At 43.4% G+C, this 2,500-nt stretch overlaps 1 protein-coding gene across 3 annotated transcripts in view; it reads right to left on the bottom strand.

Moving 5' to 3' along the window:
- add2 (adducin 2 (beta)) overlaps positions 1–2,500 on the bottom strand; it is a 37,604-nt gene that overhangs the window by 24,306 nt on the left and 10,798 nt on the right. The window contains exon 2 of one of the 3 annotated variants that reach the window (XM_063017714.1): positions 1,820–2,047. The exons of 1 other annotated variant lie outside the window; for it this stretch is intronic. In XM_063017714.1, the coding sequence (XP_062873784.1) occupies positions 1,820–1,969 (150 nt within the window). In that variant the 5' untranslated portion in view covers positions 1,970–2,047. Of the gene's footprint in view, positions 1–503; positions 594–1,819; positions 2,048–2,500 lie in introns of those variants that run through there. One more of the 3 variants, XM_063017716.1, reaches the window with a different exon arrangement.

Below are 2,500 nucleotides of genomic sequence, written 5' to 3'. Positions count from 1 at the left end.
ATGATTGGTCGATTTTACTGTCATTTCAAATCGGACCACTGATCGCCGACATTATTTAATTTAACCCCTCACGTTCCAACACAAATTGAATCATCAGGTATGAAGGATTTATTTGCTTTGATTTGTTGCTTGTAAAATTCCAAGTAGATTAAATGGCATTTGAATTGCTGTCTTATAAAATATATATACAGTATATACAGTATATATTGAATATCATATGCCCCTTCTGAGGGTATAGACTGTTCTGTTGTTATACATTTCTGCATGTGGCAAAACCATTACTATTTAAAACCACAATTTACATCATTTGACAGCCTGGCAGTGAATCATATGCATTTCAGTTTAAGCTTTTTTTTTAGATCATTAATAGCTGCTTCTTGTTAATTGAAAGCTGTTCTGTATAAAATACAGCTCCAGTCGTGCAAAATATCACTGGGATCAAGTCAACAGTCAAAAAAACAAAAGAATTTTTAAATAATAACATTTAATGACAACATTTTTACCTCTTATCGTAACCCAGATTAATTCCTGCTAAATTCCTGCATGTATATTCAGACGTTCATGCTGTTTTTCCTTCTCTCTCGTTCCCTTTCTCACTATCTCAGCGAGCTGGCCAACTCTGGCAACGTGCCGATACTATCAGTACTATCCCTCCCACTCTCTCTCTGTCTGTACCCTACACTTCTCCTCCTGTATGCTCCGTATTTATAGTCGAGGACAAAATTCTGAAACCACATCATTTTATCTTGCAAACTGAACAATCAGCAGAACAATCTGAATGAAAGGTTGAAGTTTCTCAGCGTCCGGCGCTACTGAAAAACGAGTGAGTGCATTTGTGAAAGTGACCACGTCAATTCCTTTGTACAGAAGCTCAGATGTCCTTGGCCAATCGTTGTTCACATGGCTGCTCAGCCCAGTCGGCAGGCAGAGCTGAGACTCGATACGATGTATTCGAGATCCCAGCTCTGGTGTTCCAGCGTGTGTTTTTACTGCTGCGCCACCTGAGCGGCATTCGTTGTCTGTTTTACCACACACACACACACACACACACTCAGGGCAATTTCTAGTGGTTCCAGTTGACTCGACTGCACGTCTTTGGACTTATGGGAGGAAATCCATGAGGAATATGTTAGGGTAACATTATTATACATTTCTTCCGCTGCTGGTGGATCCCTGATTGCAGGTGAGGTGGGTATATTGCTGCTCACGCCTCCTCCGACCCGCGTGCATCCTGCACAGGCGGCTCTCTATCTGCTAATCAGGGTCCTTACACAGCGTTTGAAGACCCCGCCCACATAGTCCGGTCATCCCGCCCTAGCAGAGACGCGTCTGCTGCGGGCACTGACAATTATGCCCGCTAGATGGCGCCCCAGCCGACCGATGGCAACGACGAGTTTAGATCCGAGGAGTGTCATGTTAGACAGTGAAGACATAAAAAATACTTTTTAATATACTGTATATTTTTCAGTGTTATAGGGGATTTTTATTAACATTTTAAAATATTTATACTAAATTTGCAATCAGATCAATGTACAGGACACTTAAATGCAGTTTAAAGATGATTTTCATATATATTTATACATATAATGTCCAGGGGACGGATTCGGCGGAATGGCCCCAATAGACTCGAGGCCTGCTCAAGGTGTGTTCCGGTTCTGCGCCGGGTGATTACGAGTGGCGCCACGTCAGGAAAAAGTGGTGAATAATAATTGCATTTAGGAGCGCTGTAATTTGAGACCTGTACTCACAAAACTGAACCACCGATCCACAACAATGTTTGTTCATAAACAACAACAACACACACACACACGCTGCTTACAGGGCTCTGCAGGAGGCTGGAGATGCGTTTCTTGGAGCTGCTGGAGGGAGTGATCTGCTGCGGGGACTGAACCGAATCCATCCCCTCGCACTCGCCGTCCACCGGGCTACGCTGCACCGGCGTCCCCTTAGGAGTGGAAGAAGCGCTCATCTTCTTTTAGAGCGAGGAATCGAGAGAGAGAGAGAGAGAGAGAGAGAGAGAGGTACAGGGCTGAACTGGAACTAAACGCTGGAGAAAGAAAGAAGAGAGACAGACAGGAATCAGGCTCAGTGAAATACGATCCACAATAATAATTTCATTCACATGTACTGAGTGGATCCAGTAAGAAAGGCCGCGCCCTATAGGGTCCTACAGAGCAGAGACGGACGGTGGGGTCGTCGGAAAGGGCTTCAAAAACCTAAACCCCTGAAGAACTGCACCAAAATTCTGATCTTTAAGCTGTGTAATTCTATTTTCATGACCTACGATTAACATTCCAACACCTACGATGTTTCTGCAGACGTTTTTGCATCTCTAGTCCATGTTGGAAATAAGAAATAATTAAAAATACTGAATCTGCAGCTCAGTTCCAAGCACTGGAGTTAATCTGCATTAAAGAATGTTGATCATTAAGGTCCTAACTACTTCACGGCTTCCCGTGGTCGTTCGTCATTTTTAGCCTCCTACTGCACAAAATTAATT

The sequence above is a fragment of the Trichomycterus rosablanca genome, chromosome 21 (genome assembly GCF_030014385.1).
Source record: "Trichomycterus rosablanca isolate fTriRos1 chromosome 21, fTriRos1.hap1, whole genome shotgun sequence".
Lineage (NCBI taxonomy): Eukaryota > Metazoa > Chordata > Actinopteri > Siluriformes > Trichomycteridae > Trichomycterus > Trichomycterus rosablanca.
Note: the sequence above shows the minus strand (reverse complement) of the source record. Positions and strands in the feature narration are given on the sequence as shown.